General features: G+C 38.8%; 2 protein-coding genes across 3 annotated transcripts; one reads left to right on the forward strand and one right to left on the reverse strand.

The window, feature by feature from the left end:
* Nucleotides 1-1,386: 1,386 nt before the first annotated feature.
* LOC122779526 (solute carrier family 25 member 36-A-like) lies at nucleotides 1,387-14,213 on the reverse strand. Of its 2 annotated transcripts, XM_044041986.1 has the most exons (8): nucleotides 13,751-14,213; nucleotides 11,339-11,503; nucleotides 8,171-8,248; nucleotides 6,642-6,742; nucleotides 5,039-5,097; nucleotides 3,012-3,134; nucleotides 1,862-1,928; nucleotides 1,711-1,777 (listed from the first exon to the last, which is right to left on the reverse strand). In XM_044041986.1, the coding sequence occupies exons 1-7, from the start codon at nucleotides 13,789-13,791 to the stop codon at nucleotides 1,890-1,892; spliced, it is 606 nt and encodes a 201-aa protein (XP_043897921.1). In that variant the 5' UTR covers nucleotides 13,792-14,213; the 3' UTR covers nucleotides 1,711-1,777; nucleotides 1,862-1,889. The 2 variants fall into 2 exon arrangements, with proteins under 2 accessions (XP_043897912.1, XP_043897921.1); XM_044041977.1 differs by lacking the exons at nucleotides 3,012-3,134; nucleotides 5,039-5,097 and having other exon boundaries at nucleotides 1,387-1,777.
* A 5,703-nt stretch (nucleotides 14,214-19,916) lies between these two features.
* LOC122773263 (E3 ubiquitin-protein ligase MARCHF2-like) lies at nucleotides 19,917-24,305 on the forward strand. Its single transcript, XM_044031793.1, has 5 exons — nucleotides 19,917-20,216; nucleotides 21,233-21,534; nucleotides 21,640-21,835; nucleotides 22,298-22,507; nucleotides 22,980-24,305. Exons 2-5 carry the CDS (start codon nucleotides 21,350-21,352, stop codon nucleotides 23,133-23,135), a joined length of 747 nt encoding a protein of 248 aa, XP_043887728.1. The 5' UTR covers nucleotides 19,917-20,216; nucleotides 21,233-21,349; the 3' UTR covers nucleotides 23,136-24,305.
* Nucleotides 24,306-24,864: the final 559 nt, after the last annotated feature.

The following is a 24,864-nucleotide window of genomic DNA, read 5'->3' on the forward strand; positions in this document are numbered from 1 at the left end:
AACTGTAGCTCATCATTCCCGTTTGTTGGAATTGCAATTGCATCATGACATTGAAAGTGCTGACTGGTGAAAGTACACAAAAGTGATTCGTTTTACTTTCGTTATTATTTATGATTGAAATGAACCTGTGCACTGTGGGAGTTTTTGTCTGGATGATCGTTTTTCTGTTTAAGGTGAATTGAGAGCTGTTTTTGAGTGTAACAACCATCAGATATTTGATATCTATATGATTATATGCATTAACCCCTTAAACTTAAAGCTGTATCATGTCCTCATCACGCTGACCAACGTGTCATCTTTCTCTGGTTTATTTCTGGTGTTGACATCATGATCAGTGCACGGGTTAGAAAAGGGGAAGGAAGGAGATCCCAAGACTTTTTACCACAGACTTCCGAGCATCCTCCGCCCAAATTTGGTCATGTGTGAGTGAAAGCTCTGACGCACTGAAGATACAAGCCCTAACTTGTTCAACTGCAAAAGAAAAGAAAAGCTGGAAACATTAAACCGATACTGCGACTTCAAATATTGTTTTATATTTTAAACGAAGAAGATGATTTTTTTCCACTTACAATTCAACAGTGAGATTTAGTTGATTGCAGAGCTTCATTGGTTTGAAACCTCTTACGCCGCATAAACTATATTTGAAAAAAGGTACTTTCAATGCGTTACATTAGATATGAACATTGGGTCTCATCATATTTTTCTTTTAGTTAAACACAAGTCCAGCTTCTAATGCTTTATCCTCCACATGAGGATTGCGAGTGCTAATCCCAGCAGACTGGACAAGCCTGGAGAGGTTGCCAGTCCATCACAGGGCCCTGCAACTTCCAACAGTACTTCACCAATTTGCATTTACTGTAGCTATGTAATACTAGAATAGGGGTAGTATTTTGGAAAAATTGTCCCCCCTGAGTTGAGTCACTGGTGGGCACGTAAAAAAAAGAAGGAGACTATTTGTCTAATTTTGGACGACATACTATACTATGACTTTTTTGTCTCATTTTGGGCGACATACTATACTATGACTTTTTGGAGTGATTTTGGACGACGTACTATACTATGACTTTTGTCTCATTTTGACTCATACATACTATACTAAGACTTTTGGAGTGATTTTGGACTGACATACTATACTATGACTTTTGAGTGATTTTTGAATGACATACTATACTATGACTTTTTGGAGTGATTTTGGACTGACATACTATACTATGACTTTTTGTGCCATTTGGACTGACATATCTATGATTTTTTGTCTCATTTTGGACTGACATACTATACTATGACTTTTTGTCTCATTTTAGGCGACATACTATACTATGACTTTTGGAGTGATTTTGGACGGCGTGTGCAATTGTAAAAGAAAATGGTGATAAATACACAAGTAGTTCTTGTCACACTTTAGCTATGAGCGCATGTCCTGATCTAATCCTACACTTAGCAAGGTGTTCTCTCATTCTTAGAGAAAGTGTGGGAGACAAACATACCATGAGGGTAGGCTATTGAGGTGGCACAGGTCTTGGAGGTGGCTGCTGCAAGCATCATGCCTACAAAGTCTGAGGCGTCTTTGGCCGACTCGTCCTCTTCGTCCATGCTTGAGTGGGCCTTGTACTCGAGCAGTTTACGTTTGATGCTCTCATAAATGACAAAATGGATAACAGTCTCAGAGATGCCGGCATAGGAGGCCGACATACCCCTGTAAAAACCACGCAGGCCGTCCATCTGGTACACCCGCCGCACACACTCGAAAGCATTCATCTGCCGCTCACCCCGGTTTCTGTGATCACAAAGAGCTTTTTAAATTCCAGTTCAATTAATATAATTGTCGTCAGTTATTACAGTATTAAGGTTTAAGGCTCACCTGGCATCCAGCTGCAGACGGGTCTTAATCAGCCAGATGGGATTGGTGGCGGTGATGGCTGTGAACCCTGGGGAATTCAGAGGAAGTGAGAGGATCAGACAGATGCAGAGACACTTGGAGGATCACAATCTAACCAAGTGTACTAAATAGTCTATACTGTGCAGTAAACATCAACAGGTTTCTCTTTCTAACTTGTCAGTGAGCCATTTCATTCTAGTATTAAAATGGAGTATTATGTATTATGTTTTCCATTTGTTAAGGAATTTAAGGAACAGATGGGAAATGAGGTTTGGTTCTAATGAATAACATAAACTCATCCTTGTGAATTTTCAGATATATTATGACACATCTGTAAGACACAGCACAGTGGTTTTGACAGTCAGTTTGTACTCTAAATGTTATCGTTAAGCAACAGGAAATTAATGTTTCCACTAATTCGTCAAGGACTGCAAGTCTTGCATTCTATATAAGATCCTACAGACAGGTTACTGGCCTGATACTCACACGGCAAGCTCAAGTGGAAAAGCCGGGAGAAACAAGACGGTGTCTTGAGGAGATTGTTAAATTATTCACTAAGACTAAAGTGGAAAGTCTCAGGACTGAAAGACTTCACTGTGGCCTCTTAACGTCCTAAAGATGGTGGCCAACCTTGTTCTACAGGTCTGTCTGTCTGCACAGCCAAACGCAGTGTTAGTTTATATTGCAACAAGAGGCCAGTCAATGACAAAGACTATGAAATGCAGTAAGAAGGCTCTAATGTGCATGGACAGTATAAGGCAGGCATGAGCATGTGCATGTGTTTGCATACATGGGATATTACTTTGAACAGAAATTGGCTATCAGCAGGCAAATCTACAGTATATAAAGTATGATTTGTAGTAAATAAGTATTACTTTGAGTCATTATGAAATAACCCAAAGTGTCTGAAAAAGACGATATAAGACAGAGAAACCCAACATGGCTCCTTGCAGAAAACAGCTGCACAAGTCTTGAGCGCGTCTAGTCTATCAGTGCAACAGAACCCTACGTTAAGGCAACTGCATGAAGAAGAGAAGATGACACTCAACTGTTGAAAGAGAAGAGAACAAAAAAAGAGGAAGAAGAAAAAAGAGGGAAGTAGAAGGAAGTAGCGTCTATGGAGTGTACTCACAAGGGAGGGGCAAAGCTCCTCCAGCTCCTCCCCGCTGCAGCTAGTAGCCTGCAGATATGGGGGGCACAGTTGGCGGGGATCTCCCACCCAATCACGCAGGGGTGAAAGCTTTAAAGTAAAGCCCTAAAATAGACACAGGCTTTTCTGTACCACAGTCACACACAAGCAGCAGTCACATCTACCCCCAGCCCCACCAACCACCCCAACCCACTGATACAGTACAAGCAGACAGAGAAGAGATGGGAGGTGATGGACTGGCCTCCCCCATCTTTCTCCATACTGTAAACCCAACGTTATCCCCCTGCCGTGAAAATGTACGTTCAATTCCTTGAAGGAAATGGTTTTTACATTTTCATTTTCTTTCATTTTCAAATGACCACAATTTATCCCCTCCCTTTACTTCCATTAACAAACTGGAATAAAGAAAAATGTTGACTGAACATAAGCCAACCCAATCCAAACCTCCAGCTCCATCTCACCGAAGCGAGGCAACACACAAGTACAAAATGCAAAAGCAGAAAATTTGAAGGTGTATTCTTCATAATCATTGTATCATTGTAAGAATTTCTAATCTACATATACTAGGAAACATTAGACATCTACCTAAAATATGGTAGAAAATAAAAGAGAGTCAGGTGGAAATGCTAACCTTGTCGTTGTGTACTGTGAACTTTAATGGGTGGATGAAACAAGTGAAGAGAGTGCATTTTATGAGTATGTGATGATATATTGGTGACAGTGAAGCTGAGTCTGGCCCAAATACTCCTCTGGGGCAATCCTAATTAAAAAAAAACTGGGGTAAATTTAAAATTAACCTTCAAATGTCCTTACAGGGAGGGAATGAGTCTCCGGAGAGCAGGTCTGTTTCAGGAAAAACATGTCATCAGATAACTTCTACAGGAGTTATTAGACAAATTATCTTCAGTGTCACTGAACATGACACTGAAAATAACAAAAATCTATGAATTGTGTAACAATATTATGTATATTTATGTTAGTGGACGTGAACCTCACCTGCTCTCCTGCGTAGTAATTTAAATAAGTCATGAAGCAGATACTGTACATGTTGCATGTTGTGAAAGACGATCTTTTCATGGAGGATAATTCTTACTCAGAGTTTGACATACATTCAAGCCAAATATGCTTCCCATGCGTCTTTCTCAATTGGTGGCTCATTGAGACAAATTGAGTGAATCAGCAGATGTGCGCGTGTGTGAGTTAAAGGGGGACGACATGCACTTTCCCATGTGACAGTGTGTGTGTGTGTGTATGTGTGTATGTATGGCAGCCAATCACAACTGTTGTCATGTTTGTACACAGCAGAGCATTTGTAAATGTGGCAAAAGAAAAATATGACACCGACTACATTATCAAGCCTTTTTAAACAAATATTAGGACAACAGAGAGAGTCAACACTACTGAAGCCATCAAATATGTCAATGGTTATGGGCTATGGTTGTGTTGCCTACATGTATCCAACTGCCATTTGGGCGAAGACATATAAATGACATCAAGTAAAGTGACACTATTCTCAAAGCCTGATGAAAGATATGTTTACATCAGTTGTATCACTGTATCTAAACCACATTCACTACTTTATGACTTTCAAACGGATATGAGTACCACTGAGCAGAATATGTCATGTGAACTCGCTCAAAAAAGAGGATGTCATGCTCGATGATGGTGTGATACAAATTCTCCATAAAAATTGGAGTCGATGGATGATGACAAAAAAAAGCAAAAAATAGTGATTACAACCTCCGTAGCAGTGACAAGGTTAGCATTTCTTTTTTAAGCAGACAAAAATAATACACATCCAAATACTTAGTCATTACTTTACCTTGACTATATTGAGACGGTAGACTACAGGAAAGGGGGAAAGTGTGTGTGTCAAGACTTAGCATTACCTAAACTGTGTAAGAGCAACCATAAACTCAAACCAGCAGCAAACACACTGCCATAAGCAATGGAATTTGATTACAAATACATGGTTTTCATCATACCAGTGTAAAGAAATGGGGTGCTACCTGACGTGTCCGCCCGAGTGCCAGGGGCCCCGGTTGACCTTTGGGGACAGTGCTCTCTCCTTTATACACACAGAGCAAAGAAGGGGGCCCACACCACACTGTTTAAGTAACAACTGGGATGTTAAACCATTTACAGAGTCCTCTGGAGAGGCCTCAAAACAGAGTAAAAAAGAGAAAAAATAGGAAAAAAGGGAGAGGGAAGTAAAAAATAATAATAATAATAATAACACTAATAATACTACTAATAATAATGGTGATGATGGAAGACATGATGGACAACAGGGCCAGGAGAAGAGGAAAGCACAACCTAAACTTTAAGGACCATGTGGTTTAGTTCTTGTTTCTTGTCAGATATAGATACAGTAACATCAGCACAGTTATAATGGGATGAATGCCATCAGTAAGTAAGTTTACATGCACAGTTTAATTGAGCTACGGCCATAGTCCGACTAAGAAAGGCAATTGGACAACTTCCTGAGTCCAAGTATACATGCAGTTTATTGGCCGTGTATGTCAGACTCTCCCTCTGTAGGTGGCGCTGTATCTCTCTATAAGCTAGTGCATGGACGGTGATATGGATCGTGCTGTGCTGGATTCTCTGTGATTCCTACCTGCTGTACATGTCAATTAAATTCAAATTCAAGTCAAATTAGATGAAGTATGGCTCTTATTGTTGCTGTGTTGTCCAAAGAAAGCCCCCGCCGTGTGATTTCCAGCAACAGTACCGCACTTTATACGTCGTCTCCTTCTACTTCCAGGTCAAAGACCGGGGAGGAAATTTTGCTGCATGCACAGAACGCTAAGTCCGACTCCAGTCCGACTAAGCGTATACATGGAGGAGTAATCAGACTATGAATTGCATTATTCAGGTATATTAATCCGACTATTTTAGTCGGACTAATGTTTTACATGACATTAAGAAAACCAAATTTGTTTTAGTCAACCACATGTGGGCCATCAAGGCCACCATAAAGAGTCTACTTACTGGGTGGATGGGTGTATTTACAGAGGGTATGTGGTGAGGATGCACTATTTTATTGTGTGACTGCCATGGTTTCAATGTGCTTGTTTTAATTGCCAGGTGGGAGATGAGTGCTACACAGTGATTATTTAATATTACAATGTAACATGTTTATTCATGTTTACAACATGAATAAATGTCATTTTTAGGTTTTGTTCCACAGTAAACAAAGTGAGGGCATGTTAAATGAAATTTCATATTGGTTTGATCCAAAGAGTCTTAAATTGTGCTTTCTGTTAAACTCTGTAATAGATAGTATTTACATGAAAGAGCAATGTAATGCCTATATCACAGATATTAGTAGTTAGCTTTTGCAAACTTCATTCACAAGCTTTTAACTTTGTGAAGACCCCACCATCCCACACATGTAGACAGAAAGGCATGGCAATGAGAGAAAATGAATGAAGTAGGGAAAAAAAGGGATGAGCAGGTAAAGAAAATATATCTTATGAAAACAAACTGAAATGTTTTTAAATAAACCCCATCATTGAGTCACACTGTTCAGACAGACTGAGAGACAGACAGACTGAGAGACAGGCGGACAGACAGACGAAAAGGCAGAGGAGAGGGAGCCATCATTACCTGCCATCCCAGCTGACACCATGTGCACTGGGGTAGAGTCTGGCTCCAGCACCCCATTCAGCTTCTCCTTGGCTGTTGAATAGGCTGCAAAATAGATCGCCCTGTGACAAAGAAGATGGAGTTCAATAAGAAATAAGAAACATTGGATAAGCAGACTAAGGACTAATCGCCAACTATTTTGCTAATCAATGAATAGTTATTTTTATTAAAGTGTTCTTTTATTAATTAAAACCTCTCAATGACCTTTTAAATATGAATATTTTCTGGTTTCTCCATTAAAACTGAATTATTTTTGGTTTGTGGACATAAAAAGACAGAACGCCATCATTTCCTGGTGTGAGAAACACAGATCAACATTTTCTGATATTTTATGGACAAAACAACCAATTGATTAAACAAGAAAATAATCTAATCGAATATTTTATGAAAATAGTAGTTAGTTGCAGCCCTACAACACTACCTTGTTTGCAGTTTGTCATCGACAAACCGGGTCTGCTATGATGACAAGGCCAACAATAGATAAGCTAGCTGAGGATACCTCTAATATTAGCTTGACAGGAATTATTGTGACACACCAGTTTCAAGTGGCTCCTGCTGTCACCAAAATGGTGGTGTAATGCGGGCCGTGGAAGATATGCGTATGATATGTGTGAGAGACTGTGAATCACACTGCATGCTTTAAAAGCAGATTTATTCCCTGTGATTCTCACTTCTCCTCACTAAATAAAAATCACAGGATTAAGTCAGGGTTTCTGTTGAGTGGAATTAAATCCAGTGACCTCAAATCCTTCGCCCTCCATGGGAATTGAAAGCACACGTTCGTCTTTGTCATAATCATGCTGCTGTGCAGATCAATCATGTGATTGGCTGAGAATGTGTGAGGGCATCACCCACACATAATGAGTGACACTGCTGGTGCAAGCGTCCTCATAGAAACATTTGGGTTAGAGTTGGGTTAAGGGTTAGGCATTTAGTTGTGATGGTTCAGGCTGGGGTAAGTGACTAGGGAATGCATTATGTCTATGAGTATCCACACCATGAATGCAATACCAGCATGTGTGTGTGTGTGTGTGTGTGTGTGTGAGTGTTGCATGCTAATGAACGCCACAGCATACCCAGTGGACTGTGTGCTCTCATTAGCATCAGAGAATGTTTTTAGCTTCTCCAACATCATAGTGCTGAATCCTAAAATCGGAGAGAATAACGCTGCAGCCCAGCAACCAAGAGCTTATCTAACAGATAAAAAGGGTAACCAATCAGTATTTTCATTCAGTTATATTGCAACTAAGGCTTGGGTTAAAGTGAAATTAAGTGGGAAATGTTGCATCTTAGCCATACATCTCGAAATCTGGAATCTTCTCTGGAGATACAGAATAATAAACTGTGGAGACATTCACGGCAGCATGGTGATCAATCAAATGTGACTTTTTTACCCATGAAAAAGCCCTTGAATTATGAAGATTAAAATGACGTATGCAGAAATGCGACACAAAACACACCCACAATAACTAAGATAATACTGCTCATACCTGGAAGGTGCCACACCAACAAGGGTGGGTCCCAGTCCTCTGAAGAGTGAACGGGGCCCTTCTCTCTCTAAAATCAACCTGCAAAAGACAGAAAACCGTTCAATAAAAGCTCTCCTTCATATACTTTTTTAACATTTTTAATTACTGTGCATGCAAGCAGTTGTCTTTTTAAATCTCACCAAACAAATCAACAACCCTTGCATTCTGTATGATAATAAAAAAAAAATTACAGAGCCACAGTACACAGACAAACAGTCCATCAAAACACAGAGGGCAAACCACAGACGGCATTTCATTTGGCACATCTGTGTTTGTCGCTAAATTTAAATCTGATGTGGGTGCTCTAAGCAACTTGATCAGTAAATAATAATTTATTTGACGTGCTGCCAGGACATAACGCTCAGCCTAATAATATACACTGGGTCACCATCAACATGCTGGAAGACCCACAGAGTATGAAATGACAGGTGTCCTGCTTCAGAGGGTGTTTATCATGACATGCACGTTTTCAGTTTCTTTCACCTGAGTTCAAAGTTTGCTTCTATCTCCCCTCGAACGTGTTGACCTCATTCAGAATGAGCTTGTCGTGCAGTTAACCTTGACGCGCTGCAACGTTTTACATTAACGTATGTGACAAGGTACATTCGAAGAAAACAGTAAAGTAACCGCAGAAAGAATAAAAGACCCAGAACAAAAAAATTGTACTTTGGCCCAGATTCTAAAATGATCTTTAGTGAGCAGTTTATATTTTTACAATAAATGGCCTCACTGCCACTTGACTAAACAACACATACAGTAGCACCGGGCCTTCTTGGAACAGCTGTAAGTTGTTTTTGTTCTGCTTGTGGCTCAATGAACTGGGCCTTCTAACCAAGCTCTGCTCCCTCAGAAATTTATTTATTTACCTTATTTATTTATTTATTTACAGTGTGGTATTTAGGTTAGCACACATATCTGAAAGAGACTGTGTTCTCCAAAGTTACCATTTTTTAAATTGTATGTCAACATGCCCTGCTCTAAAAAGAGAACTTGGCCTACTCCTCACTGCATGTTGAGTCACTTGTGTGTTCTTTTCCTTTTCCTGATCCCTCCACCACTGTTCCCTCTTCTGCCCTGCCCCACTCTGTATCATGTTATAGTGGTGTTCTGTTTCTACTTTTGGCTCAAGGACAGCCAACAAAGCTGGTTTATATCGGCACAAGACCAATGTTGAGCCCAAAACAATGCCCTTTTAAACTGCAATCTCTCAAAGGAGGCCCATCAGTCCAGTGTTTTCAAAACCCGAAAGGATAAAAGAAAACTATTTCGAATTATTGTTACAGTCAATCAATTTTTCAGACAAACAAATGTAAAAAAAAAAATTTGGCAGCCGAAAATATCTCATGCAACAGCTTCTGTCGCATAATAACACAACGCGATAGGCTACGCGACAATCTCAGTGTAGATTTCCACAGAACAACAACATTCTACATTGAATATTTACATAAACCCTTGAGTCCTGGGTGTCCAATGTTCGTTATAATTTTCCAGCTACGTTTTCTTTTCTTTTTTTCTCAGTAGGTGCAAAATAAACACCTATGTAGTGACAGGTTCCCATCTTTCTGGTAATGTTCCACTGTGTAATGAGATGAGCAATGACACATTATATCGCAGAAAAGGGAACAAATATCTACTGTGGATTTCTTGCACTGGTTTCCAAGCAACTATCTAGAGAAAGTTGGCAAATAATCCACAGAGATTTTAATGAGGCTTAAAATTATACATTTTATTGTTGGGTGCTACAAATAGGAATAAAATCAAGGTTGAACTTTTAGTGTCTTGGTCTTAGACTCTGTTGTTACCATTTCTCAGAAAAATAATTCACTAGCACAAAACAAAAACTTAAAATCCGGTCCCTAAATATATATATATATGTATATATATATATATATATATATATATATATATATATATATATATATATATATATATATATATATATATATATATATATATATATACATATATACAAATAATTATTATCATCCAGCAATACATCAGTTCAGAACATACTTGTAGTGTTGGGCAAAAGATATATAATATTATTATAAGAACAATGGGTAATTTAAGCCATGCCTGTATGCCAACAAATAACTCCTTTTTAGACAAATTATCTGTTGTTTTACATTGTCAGATTGTGCTGTAAACTATACAGCATATAAATTATACTGTAAACGACACAAATGTGAGCAGAAAACACAGAGATTCTCCTGCCAGATCCCTTGAGTAAGCTCCAGATAAAGTCCATTGTGTGTGTCAGCTCTGACAGACTTAAAAATAATTGTGTGGAATCTCATGTATTTCTTTTCCTTCACTGGCTGGGTTGTACAAGGGAGAGCAACTGCAAAAATTCCCTGACCAACGACACATTTTCAAAAATCAGACATGCCATTGCAGCAAATTGCTCTGAATGTTTGCATCCACTTGCCGTCACCCATTATTTTGCAACTTGTGATAACAATGTAGGCATTTAGGCAGCAATATTAGGGCTGTGTATTGGCAAGAATAAAACTATATATTAGGATGGTATACGCAAGGAGAATTATTGTATGTGTTTTTCCCACATCGAATAGTTTATTTTAAGAAAATAATGTGTAATAATAATATTGGTTTTATTTCTCTAGTGGGAAGTGAAGGACGTGGTCCACTGTCAGAAAACCACTCAAGAATATTTGAATATTAACAGAAACAACCATTAAAAATATAACAATATTTTACTGTATCAATAGTTTTTTACACAACTACTGTATATGCAATATGTGTTGTTTCACTGTGTGTCCATTCACCAATTTACAAAGAAACAGATGGGAAAGACAAACAGCAGACTGGAAATGGTAATATAATCATCAACTGCTCATTTAATACAGCAAGCATAAGTTCAGACATATTGATTTGGTAGTATAAATAATACTATAATGTCCCACACGATACTAATTTACTAATAATAATTGACAGTTTGATATGTCTTTACCAGCTTTAAAAACATATGTGAAGATTTGGTTTACATTGAGTGCTCTATATCCATATCTATGTCATCAAAGCTAACTATGGTGTGATCCCTTTAATTCGTTTAATAATGTCTAATAAAGAAAAGCTCATACAATTAATATGACGTCTCATTTTCCTTACTTGAGACAGTGCAGAGGCCCTGGTGGAGCAACACGGGCCACGCTGGCGCCATTGACGGTGCTAAGCTGGACTTCTGAGATGTAGAGAGTGATGGAGGAGGACTGTAGTCTTGTTTTCACCACTTCCAGAGGACAAGTCAAAATTGCACCCACTGTACCTCCACATCTGTAAAGGACACAGGGGAAGGTGGTTGGGAGGACAAGGGTTCAGAAAAAAAAAGGGCACAGTGGAAGAAAGGGACAAAATTAAGAAAAGCAAACACTGCATTTGCATAAATTAGCCATAAGAGAGAAGGGACTGATAGAGAAGAGAATAATTGGTTTTAATATTCTAGCCTATCCTTGAGTGTAATCATGAAAAGAGCAGACAATACAAATACTCCTATCTATCTATCTATCTATCTATCTATCTATCTATCTATCTATAATATATACACACACACACACACACACACTCACACTCACCAAATAATGGTAACACAATCTGTTATTCCATCCAGCTCTTAAGTTACCTTGGAGCAGGCACATGCAAACACCATGACCTCGTGTTGTGATACTGCAATGGGTAAAGATGCACTGTGGTGTACTTGTAGTAACTTAACTGACTTGTTGTATTTGAAAAATGTTAAGATAAAGCTGTTAGCAATATGTCTAATATACTCACAACATAAATAAAGTCATGACACACAAATGAACCTATTGAACATTTCACCATGTTCTGTATTTGAATCTGTATTTGAAGCATTTCAACAAGTCATTACACCACTGTTTGGCTAAGCATTATCCTAAACAATAAAATTGTGATGTGAACTTTTAAATATATAATTTGGAATACTGGTTAAGCATTAGAACATTTCATTTAGACTAGAGAAATAAAAACAACCAAAACTCACTGTAGTCGCACTTATCAAAATAAAGTGTAACCAAGGAACTTGTGATCATGTTGCTTAGACTTTGACCTCCACTCAACAGATGCCGTCAACAACATGTGAATCAACCGAAGCTTATCCGATTGCTCTCAGAATCATACACATTATCTGATTAAAAATACAACAATTTCAGATAAATATCATTGTAAACCATATTTCTTACTTCCGGGGCTGTAAATGCCACTCCAAAACAATGTTCTGTCCCTTTGCAGTTGTAAACATGCACATTTGATTATCCACTCTGCAGACACCAAATGCTTTCCAGAATCAGAATATGGCTCCACAATAAAAACATGAGAAAGCTGTATATTCATTGTTGATTTAATCATTCCGAGGCTTACAAATGCTTTATATGTTAGGTTAAGTGTATACTAGTTTAATTTGTACGTTGTGTTTGCTGACAAGCAGCAAATTCCTCTAGCTGCACTCATTTCAGAGTAAGGACATTCATGCTTCCAGGCAGCAGTGACCTCTGGCCTACTTTCAGGGTTATGCTGTCTGCTGCACAGGGGCTGTCAGAGGAAGCACAGCACTGAGGCCCCCAGCTCAGATTTTTGGAAAAAGCAGGTCAGGTCACTCAAGACCAGCAACTCACTGAGTGGTTTGAGGATTTTGACTCTGTGACAAAGGAGTTTAGACTTGTGGTGGGAGGAGATAACCATATTTGACTATCAAAGGTCAAAGATAAAAGGAGAGGTGAGAGACGAAACTGAGAACGGAAGACTGAAAATAAGAGAGCGGTGTCAATACACTTTAGGGTTTTGTTAACAATTACTTTGAGAATGAAACTCTTTGGCCTTTTTACCTTTAAGTGTGAATGAGAAGCACTGTATGGGGTGCAGGTTTAACCTACAGTACATCTATGTTCTCCTCACTTCGTGTCAATTTTATATGTATTTCTAAACAGGAGACATGCTGCTGCATCATCTGCTGTACCTGGGGGTCCTTGAAAATATGGAACGTATGTGGGTTGCTCTACATAATCATATAAATCGAGACAGTAGTTGGAATGTAAACAAAGTTTTAAAACTCACCGCTCCACAATACAGATGCATTAATTCATCTTATTAACATTTTAGATTATGTAATCTAAAATGATATTGTAACATTTAGAAATGTTACATTAGCACACTGCAAACGAAAAAAATGTTCACTTAAGTTTTAAAATAAGGGGGGCAACTATTAACCAATTTGGTTTTTAACCAACACTCCAGTTCAAATATTAAACCTTTATCTCTCATTATATCATGTTCACACACTCAGTACAGAGTGTTTTATTTTGAAATGCTGACAGGAAGTGTCGTTCTTGACACTGACGTGCATTCCGCTGCTAGTGTGTGTTGTGTCGTGCACGCGCTGGGTAAAAAACGTTAAATGCTAGCTTAACAGCAAAAGATAGCCAAACGACTGTTTATCCGGGTAAACATGTGGCTGTGTTCTAAAATAAACAACAACACATACATGACATTGGTTGTATGACTTACCCTCCAGCGAACAAATGAACCAGCGTGTCCCTTTGGCTCATTATTTAACATGCTATGCCAGGCAGCGCGCCTAGGGGCTGCGGCGGTGGAGGGCCAAACACGGGCTGACGTCCCGTCCCTTTCCGTGGCTTTCTGCCTCCGTGAAGATGTAAATGTCGACGGGTAAACGACGTCGATGATGAGGCAGCGGTGTGGGGCGACTCACCGGTGAATCAGGCTGCAGAGGGCCAACAAACACCCTCGGAGCTCTCCTAGCTTGTTCCCCGCTTGCACACTGATATCTCCTACTAAAAACTGCAGAGAGCTTCCTCCTCGGCAAGTTAGTCCCTAACAGAAGAAAATGTCTAACACAAACGGTTTTATAGCTCAACCCTCGGGTTTGTCTCCTTTTTTTTCACCTGATTGCATCGCTGCAGTGAGAACGAAGGAGGCAAAGCTTATAGTATTTACTGTACAATCATAGTCTGGAATACACGCACTGTCATTGGCCGGCCTGGCGCGTGACGTCAGCTCGTCCCCGCCCTGATCATGCACTGTTCACATGGTCAGCATTGAATGAATCAGTCAGAGATGCACTTTCTTATCAAGGCCTAAGAAAAATTATCCTCACACAATTGTCTCATGTTACAGAGAGGATTATGGCTACATGTCAATATTTCTTTGGAAACAAAATTCACAAAAAGACAGGTTGAATTCTCAGATTATGGTCAGAATTCTGACCTTTCACGTGGCCCTAGTCCTCTTCTTTACACCATCTGTAGGTATTCTGACAAGAAGACAGTGTACTTTATGATATTTTGGTTTTCTTTTGGAGATCACATGTTTTAAAAACATTTAAAACATGAACTAAAGAAGCCCTTTGCATGAGAGACTAGTTGCCTGTATGGTAGTAACACATGTGCTCTGTAGTCCATGGTAGATTACCAACTGGGACAACAAAGTCTGTTTTATCTTATCTTCTATCAATACACCTGGGGATTTAAAACTAGAGGAAGCACTCAGAGAGCACAGACTTCCACTCACTTTCTTACGGCGTTAGTTCACTCCTATATTTCAAAATCCAATCATATCTTCTTTGGTATGTGACCACAAAACATTAAACATTAAAAATATTTCCTTTACCCTTTGAGTTATGCTGCTCACACAGACAGATAAACCCAACCAACATCATCATCTCTTTGTCAGAGGAGACAATAACTAATTCATTTGAGATGGTTTATCATTAAAATAGGTTGTAGACTTGTCGCTCACTGTGAGTACAAGCTTTTCACCTCTGGTGGGAGATATAAGCTGTGTCGCAACTCGATGTGACTCAGAAGACACAACTTTGTTAAATGGGACAGAGTCTGGCCTACGGAGAACTGACTCAACAGCTGTTCTGAGCTACAGAGCTGCAGATAGCGAAACAACTACAAATGTCAAAATAACCTGTGTGACTTTGGGGTAAAATATGCATCGGCACTAGCTTTATTAACATTAGCAATTTGAATGGCTAGACACCAAAAAGACTGCTGCTGCAATTGAAATCCACCTACCACCATCCCCCCAAAAAAAGGTCATTTCTGGTGCGCAATGACATTTGGGATATGTTGAGCTGTGAGGGTTCCACCAAGCCTCCGTGGCAGGGGAAATGTCGAATGGATTTTTTGGAGACCACGAATTGGGACAGGCTTTGTCACTGCACTTATTTGTGTCCTCATTTATCTGCAACCTAAATAATTTATAATTTATAATAATACAAGTGCTGTTGAATTTCTGTAAATACTGTCTGTAGTGTGATAGGGGTGTCTGTGCAATATTCAGATAAGTACAATAATGGAATGTGCAATATTGGCAGTTGGCCTAGATATTTTTCCATATACACACACGTATATACCCATATGTATACATATATATTTACATATACAGTATTATGTTATGTCATGGCATCTATAAATTGAGATGTTTTACTATACAGCTGATGATATGAAACTAATAATACTCTTAATATGTCTATATACAGCAGGTATACACATAAACACCTGCTGTTCATTGAATGTTTAGATATAGATAATTGTATTGTAATAAACAGAAATGCAAATCCCCACACAATGCCGTTAAAGATGAAAGTTAGCTCTTTAATGTAGTGATAGATTAGTCAACACTTCAAATCCAGTGCACGCTGGGTTCATTCAATTACTGTGATCGCCACAATCAGCTGACCACTTTCAGGAGAGTAAGCTTGGAGATTTGATTATGGAGCTGAAGGAATCCATGCAGTTTTGTAATTGGGAGCACAGTATGACAAGTTGGAGTCATGAGTCCACTTTCCACATTTGTAAAGTCAAAACCAATAATGGTGTGTCCTGCATTAAAGAGCTTGTGTAGGTCTCATGACACAAAGATATTCAATCGATGCTGAAGGAGTCATTGAGTATGAGATGAAAGAGGATGGCGTGCCATAACTGAACCATATAAATAAGTGGGGTGCACACAATTGTTGCGCACCCCCACAAGTTTAAAAAACAACAACAATAATCTTTATATAGCTCCTTGCTGCTCCTAGCTGCTAGCTATTATGAGCTTCACGATTTCAGGACTATATATATCTTTAAATCAATACAGTTTAAAGTCCATAACATCAAAAATAAGCACTCCGATAACAGATGGTTATTCACAGAATGGATCTGAATTCATGATAAGTGTATTATTTGAGGAAATGTGAAAAAGAGGTTTAGACTTATTTAATCTCTATATTTAATCTAGGGCTGAACGATTTTGATTATTTTGACTTAAATTGTGATTGCGATATCAGAGGAAATGGTCATTTTTATATAATTATTCTCATTTTTATTTGACTAACATATTTACAATCATAACTGTGTGATATTTTTGCAGATCTGTGAGAAACAGTCTGTAGAGTATGATGTGTATACGTCAAGACAAAAATCTAAAATGATAATTTGACATTTTTAAAGAAATATCGCTTTTGCCATTTGAAAAATGCAGTAGGCCATATTGCGATTCGATTAATTATTGATCTATAATTTAATCATATATATGTACACTTTTTTTAAGACATGGAATCTGACACAATTGTTGTTGTTGTTTTATTAACGTGATCAACATAAAATATATAAAGTAAAAAATATATATATCGTAACATAGTTTTTTTGAAATGACGCAATCTTTGTCAACACTGATAACGTGCATCCAAAACTATCTAATGTTGAACACAAGAGCTCAATGATGTTAATTTAACTAACAAAAGTAAAATGGGAATAATAACTTTTGTGACAAAATGCACTATTGTTATGATAAAAACTAATCACATTGTGGAGATAGCAAAACCAAGCAGAGCTAAACAAAAGGCAGGGCAGATAAAAACAAGCAAATCAAAAAGCACTCGGAGGGAGAAAGCGCGAACTTTGGCCGCTCAGTTCCTCAGATAGTCGACATATATATATGTTATGTATATTGCCACCAAAATTGAATCATATATTTCTTTGGCCATCACCTGCATCCCCAGAAAACCTTTTTGAATTATGCTGAAATTGTAATAAATACATAGAGGAGTGCAATGTCAGCCGCTGTACAGTTGTGCGTTGAGTTTGGGTTTGTGTTTGTAGTGTGAGAAAGGCAGCATGGTCAAGTCTGTGTCCTTCTCACAAGGTCAAGACTGCATCTGAAAATGAGAGAAACCAAATTACTGCCTTCCTGCTCATGAGGACTCCTGCTGACAGTTTAAAGAATCACGAGACTGAACTGCAGCAACTGAATTATACTGTTATTGAAAGCAAAACGCCGAGAATAAATTATGCAATCGGTCTGACTTGAAACAAATTTAAAATTAAATGTTAAAATAATACAAAAAATAATAAAAAAGATAATTAACGTTTTATTTTTTGTAAGTTGCTTTGGATAAAAGCGTCTGCTAAATACTTAAATGTAAACGTAACATTAAATAGTGTGACCGAAAACTAATGCAGTCACTCATGTATATGAATAAGAGAAGTGAGAGACAAAGTCAATGCACAATTAACTACCTGAAATGTACTACTAAATATTTCAGAAATATTATACATGTAAGGGTTGTCATCCTACATTTTAAAAGGTCATTACTCCCTAGTTGGGCATTGCATGTACTGTAGACATTACATGTTACAATCTACTAACACATGTCTCATGATATGACACACATGCAGTGAGGTGGTGTCTCGTGATTTCTGTTGGACTTTGCCCAAACAGGCGGATGGGGAAGCTAATGAGAGAGGTGGTCTAGTGTGTGTGTGTGTGTGTGTATTCTCAGTAATAAGCAGTGATCACTCTCACCACGAGTGGACTAGTGTTCTTTATCAGTGTTTGGGTTCAAAGGGAATGAAGAGAGAAGGGCAGGGTGGAGAGGGCAGGTAGGGCATTATGACAAAAATAGATATTGTACTAATGATTAACAATGACAGGTTACTATTTTAGGTGGGATATTCATTTTGCTTCTTTAGTTATCCTCACTTTTGGTCCAAAACAGTTATGAGAAGGGGCTACCCTGAAATAGTGCAAACTCTATTTCAGTATTAGTTGGTCAAGATCTAGGTCAGATGGGTTTTTCACAATGTTTGTATTTGCACATTCCTGTGTGAAACAGGTTGTTTTTCAGATGTTGACGCTGTCTAGAGAAGTCACTGACATTACAAACATTTATGAATTATTATTACCACCACCACTGAGGAGGTTCCATGTTTGTTTGACTGACTGTGTGTTTGTGAGCAAAATATTTCAAATATATATTATTTCTAGGGGGCTAGGAAGGAAGGAAGGACTGGATTTTGGTGATGAGCTGAACACGGATTTGAATTCAAGATGTTCAAGATTCAAGTGGCCTTGGTGGAGTTCTGTGCTAACTTCTCTAGTTACTGTTTGAATTAACATTAACATTAACATTATTTTTACTGGGCAATGATGTAGCTTACCCAATATACAGAAATATGCAGTTCTGAATATTGTGACTCGAGTCAGAGGTTATTACAGATTTATATGTATGGTGGCCAGACAGACAGGACCTATAGAATCTTTTTGTCCTAATAATTTGATTTGATGCTTGAAAAGTAATTGCGCTAACATAGGCCAGAACATTAGCTTTTGCCATTTACCACCATTAATATCAAATGGGTTGGGTATTAATCTGTGTGATATTAATGGTCATGATGTTGTTGCCTCAGATCAAGTAGATCACTGGTCTGAAACCCAGGAAAAACCACCAAACTGAAATTGATACTACACCTCATCACATGAAAAGTGAATGTTAATGATGTTTGTATATTGGCTCGAAGATTGACTGGCGACATGTTCCCTTCCTTTAGGCCTGTGTCAGCTGGAATTGGCACCTTGTGACTCCTCACAGGATACAACCATTGAATATTAATGTTAAATTACCAGCAGCATGGTGAATGAGCACGAGACATTCCTAAATATAAAAAGCTCAGAGGGTGAAAGTAAAAAAAATGGTTTTGACATGATCATCTGTTTACATAGTCCTCATCTGTTTTGTGGCCTTTGCCTGTTTTTGTGGTTCTAACCCGTTTTTCGAGGTCCTTACCTGTGTGTGGTCCTAACATGTCTGTGTTCCTTATCTGTTTCTGTGGCCCTCACTTGTTTTTGTGGTCCTCAATTCTTTTGGGCTCTCACTTGTTTGTGGTCCTCCTCACCTGCTTTTGTTGACCTCACATGTTTGTGTCAAGTGTCAACAGTCTTAACTCAACAGTCCTTTGTAGACACAGAAACACAAATATGGTTGACTAAATACTGCCACCTAGCGGGGTGTTTTGACAACATTCGCCCACAAATGTAGTATCAAAGTACCAAAAACAGTATCAAAACAAACTTGGTCGCACCTTCTAATGGTACGAGTACTGTGAGCTGCATTCATGTCTTGTCGTAAAGTACCATTGCAGGCGGTCTGAGGCTGCATTTATGTCATAAACCTAAACATTTGTACAGAATAGGCTATTTTAATGGCTGCTTTGTGGATCATACACACAGTTATTTTACTGATGTTCACGCATTGCAATAAATAATTCGCAGTCATGCCTTCTCAAGCATATTTGCCACTTTGAAAAGTTGTTATGAGGCTGCTATGTGACCTATGACCGTGAAGGCAGCGCGTGTCACGTGACCATTGCACAGCTGACGGATGCTGGGGTAGGCTTGCCCGTTGCTATCCAGTTAGCTGCGTTAGCTGCTGTGTCTAGTAATCCTGGCAGAGCTGCTGCTGCTTCTCGTCGCCTTATTTCAACAAAATCCCCCGCGGGACATGTACCATCAGCCATGGAGCGTACACAGACCAGACGGGCGTTCTCTATATCCCCTCGTATTGGTCGCTTTTGGCTAAATGTCAATGCCATAATTCGTAGCTAAAACTGTCTGGTTAGCACAGCTAGCCTGTGTGCAGTTAGCACAGGGCCAAGGCCAAGCGAGAAGGGGAGGCCGTCGGGTGAGTAAATGTCCCCATAACATCTGTATTCCACGCTGTTTACGCGCTTGTGTTGGGACCAGTGTCACGCTTCAGTTGGTGGTTTGACAACTGTTCAACTGTCTGACTTGGTATTTATGGCATTATGGTAAATTCAGTTTTTGTCTGCGGTGGCACATCCACTACATTAACGGTACACCAGTCATTTACGACACGGCCAAAATACCCGCTTAGAATAAAATGAAAAATGATTTTCAGCTTAATAGTGATTATACCGCCTGTTTGTGCGAGGTTTTTGTTTATTAAATGTAAACTGTGGTGATAGTGCCAACTGTCTTTCAGTTAGCACTTTTTATTAGAATTTATTTGTCGTAATTTAATAGGTAGATTTTATTTCTGATTGTTTGTGTAAAGCACAGTAGGTTGCGTTTTGTATGTGTTTATTACTTAAGGTTATCATTGTGTTTACATAGTATTTGTGGATGCAGTGACATCTTATTATAGTTTTGTTACATTATTTTGTGTGACTTGGTTATAACAATACAATAGTGTTTTATTAAAAGACCCATTCAGCAACTGTAATTTGAGAATTATAAGGAATTCAGGTTGTGTATTCTTTAATTTACTACATACATTTTTACATCGTTTGTCATACTTGGAGTTCAAAAGTGCAATAGACACTGACTGAAATGATTTCATTGAAGATAAAAATTTGTGTCAAATAGGATTATGGTGAAAATATGCTGTGCTGCAGAAATGCACACACCCAAAAACTTTTGTCTTTAGATAAGAAAATGTGTTCAAAATGTATCCAAATCAACATGATTTTCTCATGACAACCACAGATAAGATGCAAGGATTATTAGTTGTACCAATTTAAAATTGTATTGCAGTTACAATATATGACAAAATAATTGCAAATTATTATTATTGAATTGTCATTGATTCTTATGACAGACTCACAGTGTGAGTTCATGTTGTACTTGGGTAGTTATTTCAAGTCACTCACACTTTGTGTTTGTTTCTACCTCCACCAGGTGTTTTCCCTGTGGGTGAACAGAGAAGGTGAAGAGAGGAGTGGCACATCGGGGTTTGGATCAGAGCTGTTTTAGAATAGCCTCCACATCTTAATCACTGTCACCCTGAGCTGAGACATGTCTTCACCAGGGTGCTGCCACCTACCTGGCTCTCTTTGTGATTACTCTGGGAACGCTGAATCAGAGGCCTCCAAGGATTCGGAGGAGTCTGATTCTACTGCCCAGGCCCAGTACATTGCCAAGGTTACAGCCAAAGATGGCCGCCCACTCTCCACTGTTGTCAAAGCAGTGAGCTTGCAGAGGTAAGAGAAGGAGGAACTCTCAGAGGGATGTACAATGTTCTGTATTTTTATTGTGTATTGCTTAATCATCACGTCTCTTTCCTGTTTCGCTGTTTTTCTGCACAGTGATGTGGGTATGTGTCGGATCTGTCATGAGGGATCTGGAGGAGAGACACTGCTCTCGCCCTGTGACTGCACTGGGACGCTGGGTAAAGTGCACAAGAGCTGCTTGGAGAAGTGGCTGTCCTCCTCCAACACCAGCTACTGCGAACTCTGTCACACAGAGTTCACTATTGAACGGCGACCACAACCACTCACACAGGTTACAGGGCGTTTCCTTTGCAGTATTGATGTGATTTAGTGTTTTTATTAGTTCTAAGCCGGTATTAAATGTAGCCAATGAGTAGCATCATCAGGATATGAAGTTATTGTGTCATTGAAGAGTTTCATACCAGGGCTTGTAATAACTCTTCTTTTTGTACTATCAGTGCCTTAGTTCATGCACAGTTAAAATGGGTTTACTGCAGGTTCCTGTTCTGCAGTTCATAACAATCAACCAAAACAAAATAACGTCAATGATTGCAGATATTATCTATAAACAAATGGCATTTATTTGATAGGTCAAAATGCAAAATAGAATAGTTAGGGATGTCATTCCAGATTATTTTTCCATCTAATTAATTGCCAAACTAAAATACATCACTCCTCCAACTTTATACTTGCTGAGAGGTGAGATCATTGATACATTGTTTTGACCACTGATGTATATTCTGCTCATGTTCAGTGGCTGAAGGACCCCGGACCCCGCAGTGAGAAGCGCACGCTGCTGTGTGACATGGCCTGCTTCCTTCTCATCACACCTCTAGCAGCCATTTCCGGCTGGCTGTGTCTGAGAGGAGCCCAGGATCACCTGCAACTGAAGAGCAGACTCGAGGCTGTTGGCCTCATCGCCCTCACCATCGCCCTCTTCACCATCTACATCCTGTGGACTCTGGTAAACAACATATCACCAAGTTATTTCTCCATAACATGGAAAAATACACTTTTATATACCTGTTTTGCTGTATGTCTGCCTCTCAGGCATTTTCACACCCTCATATTGGTCCAAGCATTTTAATCAGATTTATATTCTTATTGTTCAAGTTGGGTTAATGTGTTATGGTCCTTCTATGATGGATAATTATTTCTCCCATGGATTTGGATTGCATTTTTAAAATATAATTTTAAAAAAAGGATGTACACTCAATCTGGAACTGTATTCTGAAATTCAATTTATTGTGAAAGATTAGCCTCTCTGCTTAATACTTGTCAATGCTTGTAGTGCAGCAGTTGCAGCTTCAGCATATAATTCCCACCCTGCGTCTGTACGACTCGTCTTGAATATCACAGTGTCAGTTTTATTTGATGACTGCCCTTTCCTCCTTAATTAACTCACGCCCTCCCACTCTGCTTCCGTCCAACTCCAGGTGTCATTTCGGTATCACTGTCAGTTGTACTCGGAGTGGAGGAGGACCAATCAGAAAGTGCGTCTGCTCATGCCTGACATGAAGGGGGCACACACCACCCAGCGTTCAGTGCCAACCAAGCTGACCAAGAAAATGACTGATGAGACCATCGTATGAGTGCAGAGCAGTGGCAAGAGGAATATTTAAAAAATAATGCCCTGCGATGTGCTCTCTAAATACAAAATGAATCATATGAAAAAACTTTTGCACTTCAATGGACCATTCTGGGAGGGGAGAGCTACTCTTACCCTCCAATTTCTTTTGTTGAAGCACTTGATGTAAACTACTACGGTATTGACTGACCACAAAAGTGGTTTTTGGGAAGGAACTCATTCCGGAGTCATAGTTGATGTTGAGTTGTCATTGGACAGCCCGTGCTGGGAGGTGGACAAGTGAACACATGGATGATGGACTAACCAGCACGGCTGCACCTCTGTGACACAAACATAGGGAATACTAAGACACAAGCTAATGTAGCAGGATATAACTGAATCAGCATGCTACTACAGTATAATATGAAACATATTCACACTACCTATAATTCCCGTATGTCCCTTCACAATGTATTTAGCTGTTTTTTGAACAATGGGTGGCCAATAGCCCAGCAGAGGATGATGATCTAAAATAATGATCGACTATCTGTGAATATTCTTTCTTGACAAGTAGAGGGCGACAGTCACTCATACAAATGCTCTTGTCTATATTCTGAACCTTTTTAAAGTTTCCAGGTCAAGCTTTTATCATTGCTGTCCAGACGACCACACCATTTGAATAATTTGGGGTTTTAGACAGTGGCAGCGCACAACTATCACGTCAAAAGCTTGGTAAAGATCGCAACATATGGGACGAGACTAACTGTATCTGCTTAACAGCAGCACAGTTGTTTAAGGAAACAGTGGAAAAGTGTTTACATTCCAATTGGATTGTCATAAAAGTGCATTTGCAAACAGCCACTGCTCCACTTGTAAATGCATCATTCATAAATTTAACCACCTAGCTGAGACCAGAAGAGTAACATCCTTCATCACACGAGATGCAGTTTTAAATAGAAGAGCAACAGTGTTCTAAATAGTGACAACAAAGCCTATAGTCCTATATAAAACACAAACATGTATCACAGCAAACTGCTTCTCAGCAGAGGTGCAAAAGATAAATGTGTTTCAGAGACGTCAATCAATGTGTGCAGCAAATGCTAAACAAGTATTTTGTGTTATTGTAGTCTTCCTGCTGCATACCCCTGGAACGTTGGGTTATTGTGCAATAAAACAAGAGGGACTCCTGGATTCAGTCAGTGTGAACTGTCACTTTTTCATGTTCTTAATCTTTGGAAATACATTTTGTGATCAACTGCAGTGGAATATAACAGAATATTTAACTTAACACTAGAGTAATTTGATGTACATAATGTCATATGTTATAGCAGAACTTAATGAAATAATATATATAATATGGTTGATTAATCCAGTATTCTCAATCTGCTTGTTTCCTTTACAAATAATTCAGTATGTACAGTAGATTGTAGTGTGTATTCTCAAATTGGCTGAAACATCAATTATCCAACAGATTAGAGTTTCCTGAACGTTTTACACAGGGACCCAGGTTTCAAAGAAATTATATCACTGTGACCCAATATGGATTCATCTCCAGATCCCCTTTCACAACATTAATTTCAAGCAAATATTAATGAAGACATTTACACAAAAATTTAAAACATCTAGCAAATCATGGAATAGTAAAAAAAAACAGATGTAGATTTCTACTTTTCATCTTTTTTTTTTCCCGATAATCTTTATTACATTACATGTCGTTTATTGGAATCAGATCAATTCTCTGTCTCTTTAAGTAG

Source organism: Solea senegalensis, linkage group LG1 (genome assembly GCF_019176455.1).
Source record: "Solea senegalensis isolate Sse05_10M linkage group LG1, IFAPA_SoseM_1, whole genome shotgun sequence".
Classification (NCBI taxonomy): domain Eukaryota; kingdom Metazoa; phylum Chordata; class Actinopteri; order Pleuronectiformes; family Soleidae; genus Solea; species Solea senegalensis.